This window comes from Mobula hypostoma, chromosome 1 (genome assembly GCF_963921235.1).
Source record: "Mobula hypostoma chromosome 1, sMobHyp1.1, whole genome shotgun sequence".
NCBI classification, from domain to species: domain Eukaryota; kingdom Metazoa; phylum Chordata; class Chondrichthyes; order Myliobatiformes; family Myliobatidae; genus Mobula; species Mobula hypostoma.
Window position 1 is genome coordinate 102,727,146 of NC_086097.1, and position 18,152 is coordinate 102,745,297.

An 18,152-nucleotide genomic window follows, 5' to 3' on the forward strand; every position below is an offset into this window, starting at 1 on the left:
CCAATTTACTCTGTCCCAAATTTGGCGTTCAAAATCGCGGACAAGAACCCCACTCTAGATTATGTATTAAATTGAACTGCTGCTGCTAAGTTAACAAAGTCACATGCTGGTGATAATAAACCTGATTCTGATTCTGATCTTCTGATAAATGGCTATGCTTCGAGGGAAAAAGGCACTGCACACCAACATCAAAGCCTTAATAAACTATGATGCATGGTGGAAGGAGCTTCATGGTTTGGGCTGCTTTGCTGCTTCAGGGCCTGGACAGCTTGCGATCATTGAGGAAACAATTAATTCAAAATTGTATCAAGACATTTTACATGAGAATGTCAATGTAGTGGTCTGTCACCTGAAGCTTAATAGAAGTTGAAAGGTGCAGCAAGACAACGATTGGTCGTGTTTTGGAATGGCCAAGTCAGAGTCCAGACTTCAACCCAATTGAGATGCTCTGGCATGACCTGAAGAGGGCTGCTCAAACAAGGTATCCCAGAAACATTGATGACCTGAAACAGTTTTGTATGGAGGAATGGTCTAAAATCCCTCCTTGTCATTGTGCAAGTCTGATCAGCAGCTACAGGAAACATTTTTGTGGAGGTTATTACTGCTAAAGGAGGTTTTACCAGTTATTAAGTGCAAGGGTTCATTTACTTTTTCCAGCCTAGACTGTGAATGATTAAACAATCTGTTCAATAAAGACGTGTGGATAGTCAGAGGCTTTTTCCCAGGAGTGAAATGGTTGCCACAAGAGGTCACAGGTTTAAGGTGTTGGGGAGTAGGTACAGAGGAGATGTCAGGGTAAGTTTTTTTACTCAAGAGAGTGGTGAGTGCATGGAATGGGCTGCCGGCAATGGTGGTGGAGGCGGATGTGATAGGGTCTTTGAAGAGACTTTTGGATAAGTACGTGGAGCTTAGAAAAATAGAGGGTTATGGGTAAGCCTAGTAATTTCTATGGTAGAGACATATTTGGCACGACTTTGTGGGCCAAAGAGCCTGTATTGTGCTGTAGGTTTTCTGTTTCTATAAAATGTACAATTGTTTGTGTGTTATTTGCTTAGACAGGTTGTGTTTATCACACCACATTTTATGGCTAATTAATGCAGAAAACCAGGTAATTGCAAAGGATTCACAAACTTTTTCTTGCAACTGTATGTCAGGCTGCTGTTTGTTGACTACAGCTCAGCATTTAATACAATCATTCTTACAGGGCTGGTCAAAAAGTCAAAAACCTGGGCCTCTGTACCTCCCTCTGCAACTGGATTCTCAGATTCTTCACTGGAAGACTACAGTCGTGCAGATTGGAAATAACATCTCCACCTCACTGATAATCAACACTAATGGACCTCAAGGATGTGTGCTTAGCCCATTGCTCTATTCTCTCTCTACTCCCATGACTGTGTGGCTAGATACAGCTCAAATGCCATCTATAAATTTGCTGAAGAAACAACTATTGGCAGAATTTCAGATGGTGACAAGAAGGCTTACAGGAGCGAGGTAGAGTTAAGTGGTGTCAGAGTAGCAACCTTGCATTCAATATCAGTAAGACCAGAGAATTGATTATGGACTTCAGAAAGGGTACGATGAGGGAATACACACCAGTGTTCATAGAGGGATCAGCTGTGGAAGGAACAAGCAATTTCAAGTTCCTGGGTGTCATCATCTCTGAGGATAAATCCTAGGCCTGATATATCGATGCAGTTACAAAGAAGGCACGACAGTGCCTATATTTCATTAGGAGTTTGAGGAGATTCGGTTGTCACTAAAGATGCTCTCAAATTTCTACAGATGTACTGTGGAGAACATTCTAACTGGCTGCATCATTGTCTGGTATGGGATGGGGGCACTGTACAGAATCAATATAAGCTGTAGATAGTTGTAAACTCGGTCAGCTCTATTATGGGCACTTGCCTCCACAGCATCCAGGACATCTTCAAGGAGCAGTGCCTCAAAAAGGTGGTGTCCATCATTAAGGATCCCCATTAACCAGGACATGCTCTCTTCTCATTGTTACCATCAGGAAGGAGGTACAGAAGCCTGAAGGAGCACTCAGTGATTCAGGAACAGCTTCTTCCCCTCTGCCATCCAACCCACAAACACTACCTCACTATTATTTTTGCACTAATTTAATTTTACTTGTATATACTTACTGTAATTCACTGTTTTAATTATTATGTATTGTATTGTACTACTGCCGCAAAACAAATTTCACGACATATGCCGGTGATATTAACCTTAATCCTGATTCTGAAGTGAACTCCTGTGAAGGGTAATATGGACAATTTATCACCATTGGATATTCCAAGCTGTGTAAGCAGTACCTTGCTGGAATTAATATATCCAAGCACCATGATTTGTTGATTAGGAAGCAGATCTCCACCTCTAGCTTTGCCAGAGGATGCTGAATGGTCCATCCACTAAATTAAACAGATAGTTGAGGAGCAGTGGCAAGAAGCCAGAGTGGAAGTAGAAGAGGAAAAGGGGAGGGGAAGAGGAGAAAACTACTGGAAGGAAAAATTGATATTAATGTCATCAGGTTAGAGCCTACTAACCATTCAGGAATGACTGCCTCCATTCAGGGCTTCACCTGCAAATCTGTTAGGGTCATCTTTGACCATAAGACATAGCAGAATTAGGCCATTCAGCCCATTGAGTCTGCCCTACCATTTCATCATGGCTGATCCTGGATCCCATTCAACCCTATATACCTTCCCTCTCACATATCCCTTGAAACCCCAACCAATCAGGAATCTATCAACTTCTGCTCTAAATATACCCATGGACTTGCCTTCCACTGCAGTCTGTGGCAGAGCATTCCACATATTCACTACTCTTTGGCTTAAAAAACATTCCTCCTTACTTCTGTTCTAAAGGATCACCCCTGTGCCCCCTAGTTCTGGATACCCCCACCATAGGAAACATCCTCTCCACATCCACCTTATCTAGTCCTTTCAACATTCGGTAGGTTTCAGTGCATTTTCCTAGATTCCAGTGAGTACAGGCCCAAAGCTGCCAAACGCTCCTCATATGTTAACCCATTCATTCAGAATCATCCTCTTGAACCTCCCCTGGGCTCTCTCCAATGACAATGCATCCTTTCTGACACAAAACTGCTGACAGTATTCCAAGTGCAGCCTGACTAGTGTCTTATAAAGCTTCAGCATTATCTCCTTGTTTTTGTATTCTGTTCCCCTTGAAATAAATGCCAACATTGCATTTGCCTTCGTTACGAGACTCAACTTGTAAATTAACCTTCTCGGAGTCTTCCACGAGCTCTCCCAACTCCCTCTGCACCTCTGATGTTTGAACCTTCTCCCCATTTAGAGTCCACACTATTGTTCCTTTTACCAAAATGCATTATCATACATTTCCCAACATGGTATTCCATTTGCCACATTTTTGTCCATTCTTCCAATTTGTCTAAGCCCTGCTGCAATTGCATTGCTTCCTCAGCACTACCTACCCCTCCACCTACCTTCGTATCATCTGGAAACTTTGCAACAAAGCTATCAATTCCACTATCTAAATCATTGACAAGCATTATGAAAAGTAGTTGCCCCAATACTGACCCTTGAGGAACACCACTAGTCACTGGCAGGCAACCAGATAAGGCCCCTTTTATTCCCACTCACTACCTCCTGCCTGTCAGCCATTCCTCTATCCATGCCAGTATCTGTCCTGTAACACCATAGGATTTTATCTTGTTAAGCAGCCTCATGTATGGCATCTTACCAAATGCCTTCTGAAAATCTAACAAAATGACATCCACTGCCTCTCTTTTGTCCATCCTGCTTATTACTTCCTCGAAGAATTCTAACAGATCTCAGGCAAGATTTCCCTTTACAGAAACCATGCTGACTTTGACATTATTTCATTAGTCACCAAATACCCCAAAACATCATCCTTAATAATGTTCTCTTAACACTTTCCCAACCACTGAGGTTAGGCTAACTGGCCTATAATTTCCATGCTTTTGTCTTCCTGTGGAGTGGCATTTGCAATTTTTCAGTCCTCCAGGACTATGCCAGGATTAAGTGATTCTTGAAAGATCATGCATGACCAATGTATCCATTATCTCTTCAGCAACCTCTCTCAGGAGTCTGGGATGTAACTGTTGTATCCGGTGCTCCCGATGTAGCCTCCTGTGCATTGTTGAGACCCAGTGTAAATTGGGGGACTGCTTTGTTCAGCACCTCTGCTCCATTCCTAAAATGCAGAATTTTCATTCCTCTCCCCATCCCATTCCAACATGTCAGTCCATAGCCGCTTGTTTTGTCATGATGAGGCCACTCTCAAGGGACAACACCTCATATTTTGTCTTTGTTGCCTCCAACCTGTACTACATCAATTTCAGCTTTCAGTAATTTTTGTTTCTCTTTTTTCTTCTCCCCTCTCCCTCCTCTTCTATTCCCTACTCAGGTCTTTTACAACTTCTCTTCAGCTGCCTTTCACCCCCCCCCCCCCGCCCAGTCCCCTCTTCTTCCCTTTCTCTTGTGGTCCACTTCCTTCTCTTATCAGATTCCTACTTTTCCAGCGCTTTACCTTTCCCACCTATATGGCCTTATCTATCATCTTCTAGCTTTCACTCCATCTCCTCACCCACCTTTTTATCCTGGCTTCTTCCCAATTCCTTTCCAATCCTGATAAAGGATCTCAGCCTGAAATGTCGACTATTTATTCATTTTCGTAGATGCTGCCTGACCTGCTGAATTCCTTCAGCATTTTGTGTGTTTAGCACATAGCAGCCCTTCCGTTCTCTTTGATAGGTCAGTCTCACTCTTAATTCATTAACTCTGTTCTTAATGGCCTGGAACACAGATCATTACAGTGTAATACAGGCCCTTTGGCCCACGATGTTGTACAGACCTTTAACCTACTCTTAGATTAAAACCCTTCCCTCCATTTTTCCCTACAATAGCCCGCCATTTTTTTTTATCATTCCAGTTAGTTTAGCTGGTAGTATGCTGGAGAAGGAGAACTTGTTTGAACCTCAGCTGCAGCCCAGCCCTCTTACCGCACTTTCAAGATAAGTGACCACCTCTGGTTGGTCCTGAAATGGAACCATCTGGGCTGGAAGGTAAATGACTGCTGAAGGGCAGACCTGGGCTGGATTAAGCTCGGCTGTCAGATTCACATACAGGCCTGAAAGACCAGCTGAGGAGTGAGCTGTCCCACCAGTTAAGTTGGGGGCATCTCCGGGAGCCTTGGCATCAGGACTTGGCTCTGGGTGCTTTAGACTTGTTGGGGCGTCGGCATCAGGCGCCTCTGCAGGTCAGGAATTCAGTCAGGTCAGACCTCAGGGCATGGCCCCTGCTGCTAACTGAAGCACTGTACTTCATTCATGAAGTCACTGGCAGCAACAGGCATCCTTTCTTTTAAGCTCTCTGTCTCTGAATCAGACACAATCCTTTAAGAGGTGACAACATTAATTATTGTGCATGAGCTGATTTTATAAAAAGCCACAGAGAGTGCGCTCTAAAATTGAATATCTCTAGAGCTGCAGTCCTCCCTAGTGTTTGCCGAGAATGAAACTATAGTCACAGCATGCAACACGGTCATAGATTCTGTCTGTTGTAAGTTCTGCTCTTCTCCTTTTAACATGGCATTATACTTTTGGATTGTATCTTTCTACTTTATGTCCAAGATCTGTACCACTGTATTTCTGTTCTTTCATTCCAGCTATAAGAATTAACTTAGTGGAACAGGGAGTAACTATACTTTGTGAAGGAGATATTCCACTGTCTTAATCTCTAATTCTTGTTCCACAAGCATTATTTATTGGGTTTAAATTACAAGTCCTCACAAAATTGTGAGATCCCGACATGTACAGTGTATACATCTGAATGAGCACTTAGGAGGCCGATAGGATGGATTTGCCAGCTGCTGCTGAGCTACAGGTTTCTTCTACTGTGTGGGACCTCAGATTATGGCAATATATAAATAGTTGGGTTGAACTCTCTGGTTTAACTGCTTGTTACCCTTGGTTGGCCTATGTTCTTATTTAACTACATTGCCAGCAGCCAAACTGTTTGGGTTAGAACTTTTCTCAGAAGTGGAAGCTGTGGTAACTTTGGGAGGACATGTATTCACAGTGCATAAAATGGATGGCAGAAACTTGATATCCTGGGTGGAATAGGTATTTGGCAGAGAGTGAGAATGGTGTGCTAAAGAAAAGCCGCAATTTCTACTGTCTTTACTTGAAGAATACAATGCAATGGAAGTCTGGAGTCCATAAAAAATGAGATTAAGTTGAGCAGATGTTGTCATCTGCAATATATGCCTTGGAAGGATAGAGAATTGAAGGGGAAAAATGTCACAGGTAGGAATTTCACAGAGGCAGTAGGAGTACATTTGAGTGGTGTAGCAAGGTATTCAAAGTCGAGTTTATTGTCATACGTACAAGTATGTGTGTGCACAGGTAGAGTGACAAACTTATATGTAGTAGCATCATGAGAAAAACATTAATTGTATACAACTTCTAAAGAGCAGAATTAAAACCAAAAAAATCAAGTCCATTTTAGTGCACGGCCATCTTAATGGTCATACTGTTGCTAAACTGCAGTGATTAGGTTGTACCAGTTGGTTGAACAGCCAAATGTTTGAAGTGAAATAGCTGTTCTTAAAACTTACTGTATGGAACTTCTGGTTTCTGTAGGAGAGAAGATGGCATGGCTGAACTGGTGGGTATCTTTAATGATGGATTCTGTTACTCTTGAGGCAGCGCCTTCTGTAGATAATATTCATGTAGGGAGAGATGTATTGATTCTCATCTCAAGCTGACTTAAGCTGGTTAATCTTCATGTACCTGGAGGTTTGTAACATGAGCTCTGGTTACTGTGAAATATTTTCAGTCATTCAAGCCATAATTTCATTCCAATCATATTTGTCACTCACTCCCAATGGTGGTGGTCCTGACGTGGATAATGTTAAGGTTCTGCTTAATGATAGGGATGCTGAGTCGGCTCACAAATCATATTTTGTACATATAAATCTAAAGCCCACATGTTCCAGTAGTCAGTCACAACATTTAGATTTTTTTTTGCCATTTCTAGATGTTTTGGATCTATGCAGAACCCAACACGCAACCGGGTTCATGTTGAACTTCCTTTTGGTCTGGAAGATGGAGAGTACCTCTGCCCTTTGTGCAAGACTCTTTGTAATACTGTCATCCCAGTCATTCCACTGCAAGCACACAGTCTAGACAGGTATGTTTGTTAGCAATCTAATTCTTCATTGCATGTATAAAAGCTTATGTGGGAAATAGATTGGTGTTTGAACTGTCCACTGGTCATATATAGTCCTGACGAAGGGTCTCAGCCTGAAACGTCGACTGCACCCCTTCCTACAGATGCTGCCTGGCCTGCTGCGTTCACCAGCAACTTTTATGTGTGTTGTTTGAATTTCCAGCATCTGCAGAATTCCTGTTGTTTGCACTGGTCATATATATTTTGTTTCCAACATCTGTAGTTAATTGCTTTTCAATTAATAACCTCACTACTGTTGATTTTTTTAAAAATTAAAAATATGTTCAAAAGGTGTTTCCACTTTCCCACTTAAATCTTTTGATCTGTTTTTTTATTTTATCCTGGCTTCCTTGCTTGTTACCCTGATCTATTCCTATCTGTGCTCTATTCCAGAGGCCTGTCACTGACATTCCAATACTGCACTCTCAAAACTGTCAATTAGGTTCAGCTGAGATAAGTTTAAACCAAGTGGAATGCAAATCTAGTATTGGAAAGACAACCAAATAACCAGCTTCACAGTTTTAGAAAATGTAAATAGTATGAGAATTCTCTTCATAACGTTCAATCTGTTGTGTATTGCAGCAAAGATATCGAAGCAATAGCACCTACACTCACAATATCTCGCTGGCTAGAAAATGTCTCAGCAAGAATTATGGGATTGAATGCTTCGGGCACAAAAGGTACGTATGTGAGGGAAATTGATTTTAATCAGAAAGGTTATGTTTGGAAAGCAATCCAGACACAGTCTGATATCTGATCAGAAAAAATTACTCAGTGTGAGGTAAGAATTTGGCATTCTGGTGCTTGATTAGAGCTTTGGAGGAATGTGGTGGGAGTGAGAAGAGAAGAGAGTTGTCAGGCATCAGCTGCCCACTGTCAAATGCTGATGATCATCACAGTGTACATGAGTGACATACAAAAGTGATGAGTGACATTCTTACTTCAGTGGTTGATAAGTTGATGGAGAAGATCCTGAGAGGCAGAATTTTTGAACATTTGGAGAGGTATAATATAATTAGGAATAGTCAGCATGGCTCTGTCAAGGGCAGGCCGTGCCTTACGAGCCTGATTGAATTTTTTGAGGATGTGACTAAACACATTGATGAAGGAAGAGCAGTAGATGTAGTGTATATGGATTTCAGCAAGGCATTTGATAAGGTACCCCATGCCAGGCTTATTGAGAAAGTAAGGAGGTATGGGATCCAAGGGGACATTGCTTTATGGATCCAGAACTGGCTTGCCCACAGAAGGCAAAGAGTGGTTGTAGACGGGTCATATTCTGCATGGAGGTCGGTCACCAGTGGAGTGCCTCAGGGATCTTCTGGGACCCTTACTCTTCGTGATTTTTATAAAAGACTTGGATGAGGAAGTGAAGGGATGGGTTAGTAAGTTTGCTGATGACACAAAGGTTGGGGGTGTTGTTGATAGTGTAGAGGGCTGTCAGAGGTTACAGCGGGACATTGATAGGATGCAAAACTGAGCTGAGAAGTGGCAGATGGGATTCAACCTGGATAAGTGTGAAGTGGTTCATTTAGGGAGGTCAAATATGATGGCAGAATATAGTATTAATGGTAAGACTCTTGGCAGTATGGAGGATCAGAGGGATCTTGGGGTCCCGAGTCCATAGGACGCTCAAAGCAGGTGTGCAGGTTGACTCTGTGGTTAAGAAGGTGTACGGTGTATTGGCCTTCATCAATTGTGGAATTGAATTTAGGAGCCGAGAGGTAATGTTGCAGCTATATATGACGCTGGTCAGACCCCACTTGGAGTACTGTGCTCAGTTCTGGTTGCCTCACTGCAGGAAGGATGTGGAAACTGTAGAAAGTGTGCAGAGGAGATTTACAAGGATGTTGCCTAGATTGGGGAGCATGTCTTATGAAAACAGGTTGAGTGAACTTGGCCTTTTCTCCTTGGAGCAACAGAGGATGCGAGGTGACCTGATAGAGGTGCAGAAGATGATGAGAGGCATTGATCGTGTTGATAGTCAGAGGCTTTTTCCCAGGGCTGAAATGGCTGCCGCAAGAGGGCACAGGTTTAAGGTGCTGGGGAGTCGGTACAGAGGAGATGTCAGGGGTAAATTTTTTTTACTTAGGAAGTGGTAAGTGCATGGAATGGGCTGCCGGCAACGGTGGTAGAGGCGGATATGATGGGGTCTTTTAAGAGACTTTTGGATAGGTACATGGCGCTTAGAAAAACAGAGGGCTATGGGTAACCATAGCAGACATCCCACCCTGCAAAAACTCATTTCAGGGAGGTAGCACTATCAATTTGCAGGAGACTCCCGGAACTTTCGGGAGAGGTGGAATGTCTGCAATAGAGTAGCTCCTGAGCAGCTAGCCAGCTAGTTTAAATAATGTTAGCTATGCTAATGAACGAATGATACCTGTTAAACTCACCTCAACATGTCTTTACAGTCTTAACCCACCACGGGCAATAGAAGAGTCACTGTTGCAAACAGCGCAGCGAGCAACACTGTCATTATTTTGACCCCTATTAGGCAGGGGTACACTTTAGTGTAGTCTGGGTGACGTACGTTTTATATTTTCTTTTTTTGGAACACTCTGCCATGGTGCGCGCTCGCTCGTGCTCTCGCTTGCTTTCTCTCTCGCTTTCCCGCTCGCTCGCTCTCGTGGTCACTCACGCGCTCTTTCGCGCTCTCGCTTTCCCTCCCGTTCGTGCGCTCTCACTTGCTTTCTCTCTCATGCGCACACTTTCTGTCTCGTGGTTACTCTCACACTCTCTCTTGCTTTCTCTCACACTCTCTCTTGCTTTCTCTCTCTCACTCGCTCTCAAAAAAATTGATTTCTGTGATATTGTATATAATTTGCGGGCATCAGGGAGCCACTATTAATATGCGGGAGACTCCTGGAACTTCCAGGAGAGGTGGGATGTCTGCCATAGTAATTTCTAAGGTAGGGACATGTTCAGCACAACTTTATGGGCTGAAAGGCCTGTATTGTGCTGTAGGTTTTCTGTGTTTTCTAAAAGTGGGTGTATTAGGGTTGCACAGTTAATGCACGGCTATTACATAGCCAGCAGTCTAGGTTTAATTTTGCTGCTGCCTGGACATTCTTCCCTTGCCCGTGTGGGTTTTCTCCGGGTGCTCGTTTCCTTCCACAAAGACATACGCGTTAGTAGGTTAATTGATTCAATAGGTGTAATTGGGTGTCACAGGCTCATTGGGCCAGAAGGGCTGTATTTCTAAATAAAATTTAGAAATACTTGAAAAGCAAGATACCATTGATGCTGAAAACCCAAAACAAAAACAAAATGATGGAAATGTATAGCTTTGGGATTATAGTAAAACTTAGACAATTTTCCATCCCATTGTTGGGGATCTTGCCGATTTGGCACGTTTCCCACGTTCCCTTTAAACTCGTGGTGGAGTGGGAGGAATGCTTCCAATACTTCCTTAAAACTCGCAGGGGAGAGGGAGGAACGTTTCCCACACACTTCAAACTCATGGAAGAAGGGAATGTCTGCTGCATGCACTTTAAAGATTGTTTGCATAAAAATTGTGTGATTGAAAGTACATTGAAATATTAAGAAGAATACTGTCCAATAGACCACAAAATCTACAAGCTCAGCATGCCCAAAATCCAGAGTGATGCATGTTTTACTGTATTAACATCCAGCAAAGGAGACCAGAACAAAGAGCTTGGATTCCAGGTTAAGTTTACCTAAGCACCTTTTAACCTAATTCTTTCCAAGGTCAACATTTCTGCTGCAGCCTACCTTTTGAGGGTATTCCACAAAGCCATAACGTGTTTTATAATTTGCTGTCAGTTAATCAGTCCAAAAGTTTACCTCTGAGCTGAGCTACTCTTTTATTTGAAGTGTCTCTGTGCTGTTCAGTTTTGCAGCAGTCAGTGGTTGTTTTTTTTTATCTAGAGGAGGAAACCGGTCTCATTCAAGTGAACCCAGTTCTGTGGGAAAGTCCTGTGGACTTTAGGTCCATCCTCAGCTTTGGAGTCCAATCACCGTACGTAATCCAGCATTTTTGTTTTCTCATGAATATTTAGTTAAAATTATAGAAATACTAAAACCAGTGCTATACTATTTGAACAGGCAGTAACTATGGCTTGGAGTAACAATAAACTTAATTAGATGCAAACAACAGGAATTCTGCAGATGCTGGAAATTCAAGCAACATACATCAAAGTTGCTGGTGAACGCAGCAGGCCAAGCAGCATCTATAGGAAGAGGCGCAGTCGACGTTTCAGGCCGAGACCCTTCGTCAGGACTAACTGAAGGAAGAGTGAGTAAGAGTGACTCACTCTTCCTTCAGTTAGTCCTGACGAAGGGTCTCGGCCTGAAACGTCGACTGCGCCTCTTCCTATAGATGCTGCTTGGCTTGCTGCGTTCACCAGCAACTTTGATGTATGAAACTTAATTAGATTACTGCTTTGAGTTCTAATCTAGTCTGTTCCAGAAAATTAGCTCTACGTATATTTGCCCCTGCTTTAGAGGGAAGAATGATAAAGGGTTGAGGTAAATATCTGGGCAGTTCTAACACAGCTCTTGGATGTTGCCCCTGTTATTTTGGGTGCTTCTGTCCATGATTTCATAGAACTAGTTCAGTTCTGGCAAAGTGCTGATGTGGTCTGTATGATTGAGATCAGCATTCATCAGCTGAGAAAGCATTACAAAGACCTGAGGCATCCTGCTTTCTAACTTTACCTTGCAAAATTGTTCAAAGTCCTGAAATTCCCTTAAAGCAACTTCCTTTACAAAGCATTCCACCATCACCACCTTAAGCACAGTGAGAGGTAAATGAAAATGGCAGCTTGGGCCCATTGTGCTCAGATCTTGAGAATGAAAGATTGAAAAGTTGTGCGATGGTTGGCTGAGGTGGGTTCCAGTCCAGCTGCAGTAAGGAAAGACCCTGAAAGGTGGAGTTCTTGGGGCAGCTTGTATTTCTCATACTTCCTCGTGATGTTTTCTTGACAGGTCACTCCAGCGCTTGTATCCCTTGTATATCCATTAACATCCTTCTGGATCTTCTACAACCCTTATCTGCCTGCATTGAAAGTTATTTACCAGTTCACCTGCCCACAAGGATGTGTGGAGATGTGAGAAGAAACCGCAGTACCCAGGCAAAACAAAAACACAAGAAATAGAAGTGGGAGTAGGCCACAAGGTCCCTCAAGTATTCCCCCATTCTGTGTGCTCATGGCTTGAAACATGCTGGCCTCTGCTCCTCTTCCATGCAGACACATAAGCACATGCCACAGAGATGACACCAGAGAGCCAGATAAAACTGTGGTCACTGGAGCAACAAACTCCTGGAGGAACTCAATGGGTCGGGCAATATCTGTGGATAGGTGATACCTCTGGTTTCAGACCCTGCATCGGGACTGGGAGTGTAGAGGGGAAATAGCTAGTATAAAGAGGTGTGGGCGGAAGTGTGAAGTAGGCGTTGGTAGACGATAGGTGGACTCAGATAAGGAGGGAGATGATGGACAGATGGGGAAGGGGTGGAGTTGGGATGTAGTGGCTGGTAGAGACTGATAAGAGTAAAAAGAAAAGGCAAATGGAAGCAGAGTGAAGGTAAAAGCAGAGGCTGCAAGGTACTGTGGAGACAAGAGGGTGCAGGTGCTGGAATCTGATAAGGAAGGAAGGTGATAAGTAGAACAAAATAAGGGAGGGGCATGAAACTTTAATGACAGATGGATGTGAGAACCTCTGTGGATCAGGAGAAACAAGAAAAGAGCACAGGGAGTGTGGGTTATCTGAAACTGGAAAATGCAATGTTTATACCATTGGATTATAGACTGTCCGCCCAGATCGCAGGTCCACTTTGGTCACTGGCACTGAAGCAGAAGTTCTACTTGTGCAGCTGAACTCTAGCACATATATAAGGAAGATTTAGAAATTAAAAGGCAGTCAGATTAAAAATGTGGGTAATGAGATAATCAAGGCATATGAAACAGGATAAACTGGAGGCATTGGAGTGAAAGATCTTCCTCAATGACCGAGCAGACACAAGGCGCATGTGGCCTGCTCCATTTCTTGTGGTATATTAATCCTAAAAATAAAATTAAGTTGATTTCTAAAATGTCCTTCCGTTTTGACAGAGTCAAGTATTCGAAAAGCATTGTGGAAATGCTGCTGCTGTTTGCTACCGCTGTGTACCGGGTGGGATTGAATGTTGACCCGAATGAAGTTGATCCTCGAGTTCCGCTGATGGCGTGGAGTGCCTGTGCCTTTACAATCCAATCCACGGGTTTGCATTATCTTGAAATTGCTTGGGTTTATAGAGTCAAAAAGCAAGGAAAGAGGCCCTTAGGGCCAGCAGGTCCAAGCTGACCATGATTCCCATCAGAGCTCATCCCAACTGGCTCCATATTCCTCTGAGCTATAGTTGAACCTATCTAAGTACCTTTTAAATGTTGTGAATATATCTCCTTTGACCACTTCCTGTGGCGGATCATTCCATATACTGACCATTCTCTAGGTATGAAAGAAGTCTATTAAGTCTCTCCCCTCTCACCTTAAACCTATTGCTCCTAGTTCTTGATTCCCCAGCACTGGTAAAAAGAATATACATGTTAACTTTAACTATGCTTCTCTATAAGATAACCCTACTTTCCAATAACAGAAGTCCCAGCCTACTCGATCTCTTTCCATAACTCAGTCCCTCACGTAGCTGCAACATCCTCTGTGTTCTCTCCAGTTTAACGACATCATTAGTAGGGTGACCAAAACCGAACATAAAACCTCAAATCGACCAAATAGGGCCTCACTATATCTTGTAAATTGCAACTAAACAGCCCAACTTCTGCCTGAATTGATCAAAGCTCTTTGCTGATATGGACAAGGAAACAGAAAATGTTAAAAGAATGCTCAGGACGTGATAGAGCAATATTAAAGACATGAAAAAATAATATTCCAGTTTGATGTTCATTATAGCTTGGAAAAGTTGAGGATAAAGTAGTAAGATGTAAAAAAATGCAAGGGGTTAAAACAGGAAAAGTTATGATACAAGGCAAAATAAGGGTCACAGAAGTGGAGTAAGAGATAATATAAGATTAATCATTTCATAATTTCTCCAGTCTTCCACCTTAACACACACCTGTCCTTTATTCTTTTACCCCGCACAATCCCACTCTGTTTCACTGCCTTGGGTTGTGCTTAGAACATCAATTTATCCAAACTTCCATAATTTTTAAGTGTTAACTCCTATGTGTCATAGATATGGGCCAGATTTCAACAGCCACAGCACATTACTCACAATTGAAAATTTCTTGGGTTAAAGTAATTGTTTTGTCTTCCTGCTCCATTCTTTAGCTGCCAGAGTTGGTTTGCAGGTGCAACAGGCTATCAAGAAGGCAAGTGGAATGTTGGCCTTCATTGCTAGAGGGATTGAACTGTACAGGGTACTGGTGAGGCCATACCTGGAGTACTGCATGCAATTCTGGTCTCCTTATTTGAGGAAGGATATACTGGCTTTGGAGGTGGTGCAGAGGAAGTTCACCAGGTTGACTCCAGACATGAGGGGGTTCGACCATGAGGAGAGATTGAGTCTATGACTGTACCCGCTGGAACTTAGAAGAAGGAGAGGAGATCTTATAGAAACATATAAAATAATGAAAGGGATAGATAGGATAGAAGCAGGAAAGTTGTTTCCATTGATAGGTGAGACTAGGACTAGGGGACATAGCCTCAAAATTCAGGGGAATGGATTTAGGACGGAGATGAAGAGGAACTGCTTTTCCCAGAGGATAGTGAATCTATGGAATTTTCTGCCCAATGAAACAGTGGAGGCTACCTCAGTAAATATATTTAAGACAATGTCGGATAGATTTTGGCATGATAGGGGAATTAAGGGTTATGGGGAAAAGGCAGGTGGGTGCAGATGAGTCCATGGCCAGATCAGCCATGATCTTATTGAATGGCGGAGTGGTGTCAGCAAGCCAGTTGCCCTGCTCCTGCTTCTGTTTCTTATCTTATTATGAGTTCTTGCTCTGCTGTTCCACCACCCCCGTTCCTAGTCTGCCTCTCCACCACCCCCCGTTCTCACACTGTCCTAGAAAGTGAGTCTCTTGGTTGTGAGGTTATATATTTGTTACCAGAGTTTGTCTCTTTTGCACATAGGTTAGTTGTCAATCTTTAAACATAGCTCTTCATTGATTCCATTGTGTTTCTTTGTTCTATCATGAATGCCTGAATGATATGTAGCTGCTTCGATAATAAATTTACTTTGAACTTTTCAGTCTACATTGATCAATATTTGAATTTGAAGAAATCAATTATTTTAACAAAACTTTCACTTTCTATAGAGAACATACTTCATGAAGAGGACAAAGTTTTATTTGGATCATTGCCAGACAGACAGGTAGAACTGTGTACTCCATTCTCTCTTAACAGTTGTTGAATAAACCTCGTGTGTGTCTGTGTATAAACAACAAGACCTTCCTATACCAGGAACATCATTCCCTAAAGCCTTGTTCTCCTGAAATTTTCTTAACCTTTTTATTCATACTATATCATTTTGAATGCCTCTAGCAACGTTCACCTTACCACTCTGTGGTAAGAACCCGTAAAGTAAACTTTCAAACTTGGAATCATTTCACTGAGTCTGTTTTGTGTCACCTGTTGCCCTGCACTGGATATAATTTTGTTGCACAGTTAACTGCAGATTGGTAACAGTTTGTACAGTGGTTAGCTTAGCTTTTGTATTTCTTAAGTTTATGTAGTTTAGTAACCAGTATGAGATTTAGTGACCAGCCCTTAATGAAGCCTTTAGTCACTCTGTCTCCCTATTCATTACAGCTCATACTCTCCCTATCCATTTCAGCTCAAACTAGGAGCTAGATGGGCAGCATCAAGTCGCATTGAACTTACTGAATTAAAAAAATATGTATTTTCCATCTTTTAAAAAAATTTGTTCATCTACTCATTTTGCCATTTTCTCAAAACATCAAGATTAATATTCAGTTCAATTAAATTACATTTTTAACCTCCGTCACTCTCCAGCCTCTTTAGCTGATCATTTTATAAAAGAGCAAGGTTTTTGGCATTCGTTGCTATGGTATTGCTGTTTACATTTCACACCCCCCAACCAGACCTCTCTGACTACTTTCTTCAGCTTTCAATACACCATGTCTATTGAGACTTTCCTGACAGCTTTTCACATTATGTACTATTTTCTCAAAGCACATTCTCAGTTACAACTTTCCTTTCATCTCACCTTCATGTCCTGGCAAGTTCAATATTATTCCACATTCCAGTTAAGAATTGCATACTCATAAATTCATATGTAATTTCACAAGAAAATAAGGTTCTGAGTTCTTAATTAGGGAAACCCAAGATCAACTTTCTAGATGAGTTAGTAACTTCCTTGTAGGAAGGTGTCCTAAGAGGACAGCTGCTCAGTTAATGAATTGTCACCAATTTGCCAAGGAAGCTGAAAATATCCTCTGACAGTGCAGGAAGATATGAGAAATATTGTAATTTTATTTTCTTTATCTATAACTTCAGAAGTTGTGTTGCTGTTGATGAACAAATTTGAACAATGACTAGTTATGTTTATTTTAGGGTATAAGCCTGAAGGCAGTTCTACAGTTTGCTGCTTCTCAGAGAGTGGTGGCCTCAGCCAAAGTTATCCAGAAGCACCTAACTCGCTTACTATCTGGTGAGTATGGCATGAGTGACAAGTAAAGGTGAAATTTTTAGTTGCGATGTGAACAATTTTCATGGTTGTATGTCCAAACCAATTGTGTACTCAATATAATTTCAAGGCCACTCACTCTGTCACATTCTATTCTACATTCTGTTATTGATTTTCTCTTGTACTACCTCAGTGCACTGGTGTGATGAAATGATTTGTATGGATGACATTAAGCTGAGCTTTTCCATTATATCTGAGTACATGTGACAATAATAAACGAACTTATCCTCTATGTTGAAAGGGTCTGTTTTCCATTTGCATTCTTAGGTTTCTAGTGGAGAATTCTTATACTGATGCTAGCCACTATCATAACATTGCTTATGTTAACTTTTTTTTTCTTGGAAATGCACTGCTTGATGCAAAACAGGATGGAGAATTTGTACTGAAGCAGTACATGTGATTTTAGGTTGGAAATATTGGATGAAGATGACTGTTTGGTATCTCCGCACATTATACATTAAATAAGATATCAGCCTAGTTTTAAGTGGCACAAACTGTCCTTGGAAAAGAAAGACATATTACAGGTGTCCCCGGCTTTTGGAACGTTGGCTTTACGAAACCTCATTGTTATGAAAGACCTACATTAGTACTCTGTTTTCGCTTTCAGAAGGTGTTTTCACTGTTACGAAAAAAATTCAGCGCGCAAAAAAAATCAGCGCACGATCAAAAGCAACACGTGCCCCGAGCAGCCGCTCTCCCCGGATTTGGAACGGCTTTGCTTTAACAAGAACCTGTGAGCAGTCGTTTGCAAGATGAGTTCTAAGGTGTTGGAAAAGCCTGAAAGAGCTCGTAAGGGTGTTACATTTAGCGTAAAACTAGACATAATTAAGCCTTTGGATCATGGTGAACGAAGCAAGGACAAAGTGAGTTTGGCTTGTGGAAGCTGATGAAGATGATGTTGAAGAGGTTTTGGCATCCCATGACCAAGAACTGATAGATGAAGAGCTGATGCAATTAGAAGAAGAAAGGATAACAATCGAAACCGAATGAGTAATGATAAAGTATGACTTTAATTTTGAAAGGGTACGTAGGTTTAGGGGATATTTGCAAGATTCTTTGAGTCCTTATAAAGAACTGTATGATAGAAAAATGCGCGAAGCTCAGCAGTCAAGCAAGCCTTCCACATCAGCCACAGCAGATGACGAACCTCGACCTTCGACATCGAGGCGGGCAGTCATAGGAGAAGATGAGCTGCCTGCGCTAATGGAAACAGACAAGATGACACCCCAGTGTCCCACCAC

General features: G+C 42.1%; 1 protein-coding gene across 2 annotated transcripts in view; it reads left to right on the forward strand.

Annotated features, from left to right (window-relative positions):
- Positions 1-18,152, forward strand: part of ubr1 (ubiquitin protein ligase E3 component n-recognin 1) — a 294,835-nt gene that overhangs the window by 219,265 nt on the left and 57,418 nt on the right. For both annotated transcript variants that reach the window (XM_063054144.1, XM_063054153.1), the window contains 6 exons: positions 7,047-7,199; positions 7,821-7,918; positions 11,130-11,220; positions 13,316-13,464; positions 15,521-15,576; positions 16,779-16,875. In XM_063054144.1, the coding sequence (XP_062910214.1) occupies positions 7,047-7,199; positions 7,821-7,918; positions 11,130-11,220; positions 13,316-13,464; positions 15,521-15,576; positions 16,779-16,875 (644 nt within the window). The remainder of the gene's footprint in view (positions 1-7,046; positions 7,200-7,820; positions 7,919-11,129; positions 11,221-13,315; positions 13,465-15,520; positions 15,577-16,778; positions 16,876-18,152) is intronic.